General features: G+C 48.4%; 1 protein-coding gene across 1 annotated transcript in view; it reads right to left on the bottom strand.

The window, feature by feature from the left end:
- The window catches only part of Atp6v0e1 (ATPase, H+ transporting, lysosomal 9kDa, V0 subunit e1), a 41,832-nt gene that overhangs the window by 33,014 nt on the left and 6,158 nt on the right, over positions 1 to 2,660 (bottom strand). Inside the window, exon 2 of the mRNA XM_013016124.1 lies at positions 201 to 248. Coding sequence (XP_012871578.1) covers positions 201 to 248 — 48 coding nt within the window. The remainder of the gene's footprint in view (positions 1 to 200; positions 249 to 2,660) is intronic.

Here is a 2,660-nt window from a genome sequence, read left to right as displayed (position 1 = left end):
AAAAAAAACAGATATTACCATGAATTACAATGATAATTACATAGCATGTAGCATGCTAAACACCGCAAAGTATACTGTCAGTGTAGGTATTCCCATAAGGGCTAAGCGCCAATGAAACAAAAGTTTAAATCACACACATTGTCAAGGAGAATTACTTAGGATTTTAGAAAGTGACCATTTACAAGAAATAATATACTTACAAGAGATAGCAGCAAACGGAACACGTCACCAACATTGTGATGATAACTCTAAAAAAAAAAAAAAAGAAAAGCCGGTATTATTAGATATGGTAAGTCCCCTTCCGTGTCAACTACTACAAGCACTGCGCCCCATGGAAATGGCCATGAGTCTGTTCAAAATCTTGCTGAATGCCAATAGCTCACGCCTGGCATCCTAGCTACTCAGGAGGCTGAGATCTGAGGATCACAGTTCAAGGCCAGCCTGGGCAGCAAAGTCCCATGATTCTCTTCAATTAACCAGCAGTAAGGCTGAAGTGGAGGCGTGGCACAAGTAGTAGAGCGCCAGCCTTGAGAAAAGGCCGAGGCAGTGCCCAGGCCCTGCCTTCAAGCCCTAAGTTTGGCTCGTGTGCGCGCGCATACGCGCGCACACACACACACACACACACGCACACACACGCACACTACAAAAATAACAGGATGCGTACTGATGCCACAGATTCAATATCCAATCCAAGCTTTGCTACAACTGAAGTGTATAGACAGTATTAGGTAGAATTCTCTGTGATGAATTAACACTATACTTTTTACTACCAGTCGTGGGACTTGAACTCAAGGCCTGGGCACTGACCCTGAGCTCTTTGGGATCATGGCTACCACTCTGAGCCACAGCGCCACTTCTGGTTTTCTGATGGCTCATTGAGATTCAGAGTCTCAAGACTTTTCTTGCCTGGGTTGGCTTTGAATGGTGATCCTCAGATCTCAGCCTCCTGAGTCGCTAGGATGACAGGCGTGAGGCCCCGACACCTGGGGATACATTTTTTTTTGGGGGGGGGGTGTTCGGTCATGGGCCTGAACTCTGGGCCTGGGCGCTGTCCCTGATCTCTTCAGCTCAAGGCTAGTGCTCTACCACTTGAGCCACAATGCCACTTCCGGCTTTTTTTCCCGCTTATGTGGTGCTGAGGAATCGAACCCAGGGCCTCATGCATGCAAGGCAAGCGCTCTACCACTGAGCCACCTTCCCAGCCCCTCTTTTTTTTTTTTAACTGTAACTTTTTCATCTTTTCTGTTTTGGTACTGGGGATTTGAACCCACGACAATGCCCTTCTTAGGCAAGTGCTTAGCTACATCCCAGCCCTTAACACTGTATTTCTAAAAGTGCATTGTCTCTAGCAGGCCTCTCATCCACAAAGCAAGCTTGGATGTGGGTATATGATCAGCCCAGTTTCAGCGTTTCTAAGGAGAACGCATAGCCAGGTACTGGTGGCTCACACCTGTAACTAAGGAGGTTGGGATCTGAGGATCGAGGTTCGAAGCCATCCTGGGCAAGAAAGTCTGCGACACTCTTTTCTCCAATCAATCAATAAAATAAATAAATAAAAAATAAAGCAGAAGTGGAGCTGTGAGGGCTGGGAAGTTGGCTCAGTGGTAGAGCGCTTGCCTTGAATGCTTGAGGCCCTGAGTTCGATTCCTTAGCACCACATAAGCAAAAGAAAAAAAGCCGGAAGTGGCGCTGTGGCTCAAGTGGTAGAGCGCTAGCCTTGAGCTGAAGAGCTGAGGGACAGCGCCCAGGCCCAGAGTTCAGGCCCCACAACCGGACCCAAAAAAAAAAAAAAGTTTGGGCACAAAAGAGAAAGAGTCAGACAGACAGAAAGAGACAGAGAAAAACTCATTATTTCCTCTCTTCTGGTTTTTTTTTTTGCCAGTCCTGGGGCTTGAACTCAGGCCCTGGGCACTATCCCTATACTTCTTTGGCTCAAGGCTAGCACTCTACCACTTGAGCCACAGCGCTACTTCCAGCTTTTTCTGTGTCTGTGGTACTGAGGAATCGAACCCAGGGCTTCATGCATGCAAGGCCAGCACTCTACCACTGAGCCACCTTCCCAGCCTCTGTTTCTCTTTCAAAAAGCTCCTCATGGAAATCTCTTTCCTCCTGGGCAGGAGCACAGAGGCGCCATGCCTCTGATCATGTAAAATACTTCTCAAAATGAATTCCAGGAAATGGAAAAATCAATCCATCAGTCTTTTCCTCCCCAAAGCTGAGCAGATTGGCTCAGAGGCAGAGTGTGTGCTGAGCACCAGGGAGGCCTAAATGCAATCCCCACTGCCGGGAATCAAAGTGAAGAAAAGGGACAGGAAGGAAGGGGGGAGGGAGGGAGAAATCTCTGACCCCAAAGCAGCAGCTGTGCCATTCACAGGCCTGGCCGTCCACACTTGAGCCCGTGCTCTGCTCAATCCTCACTGACATTAGGACTTTTCCACATCTCTCCTAAGTGGATTGCTTCCTTCCCGTCGCCATGATGAGTAACAAAGTTCACCAGCCTGGCTTGGCTCAGACGTCATCCTCCCGTCCCTTTCCTTCTATCCACAAGCAATAGCAAATTCATCTTTCTCCAAGATGTCTTTCTTTGATCTCTTGCCAGCTGCAGGTTTTCCACTGACAGCCTCTTGTCATCCAGGGTGGGGAGAGGGTGCGGAGGGGGG

Source organism: Dipodomys ordii, unplaced genomic scaffold, assembly GCF_000151885.1.
Source record: "Dipodomys ordii isolate 6190 unplaced genomic scaffold, Dord_2.0 Scaffold29, whole genome shotgun sequence".
Classification (NCBI taxonomy): Eukaryota; Metazoa; Chordata; class Mammalia; order Rodentia; family Heteromyidae; genus Dipodomys; species Dipodomys ordii.
This window is presented reverse-complemented; position numbering and strand designations above follow the sequence as displayed.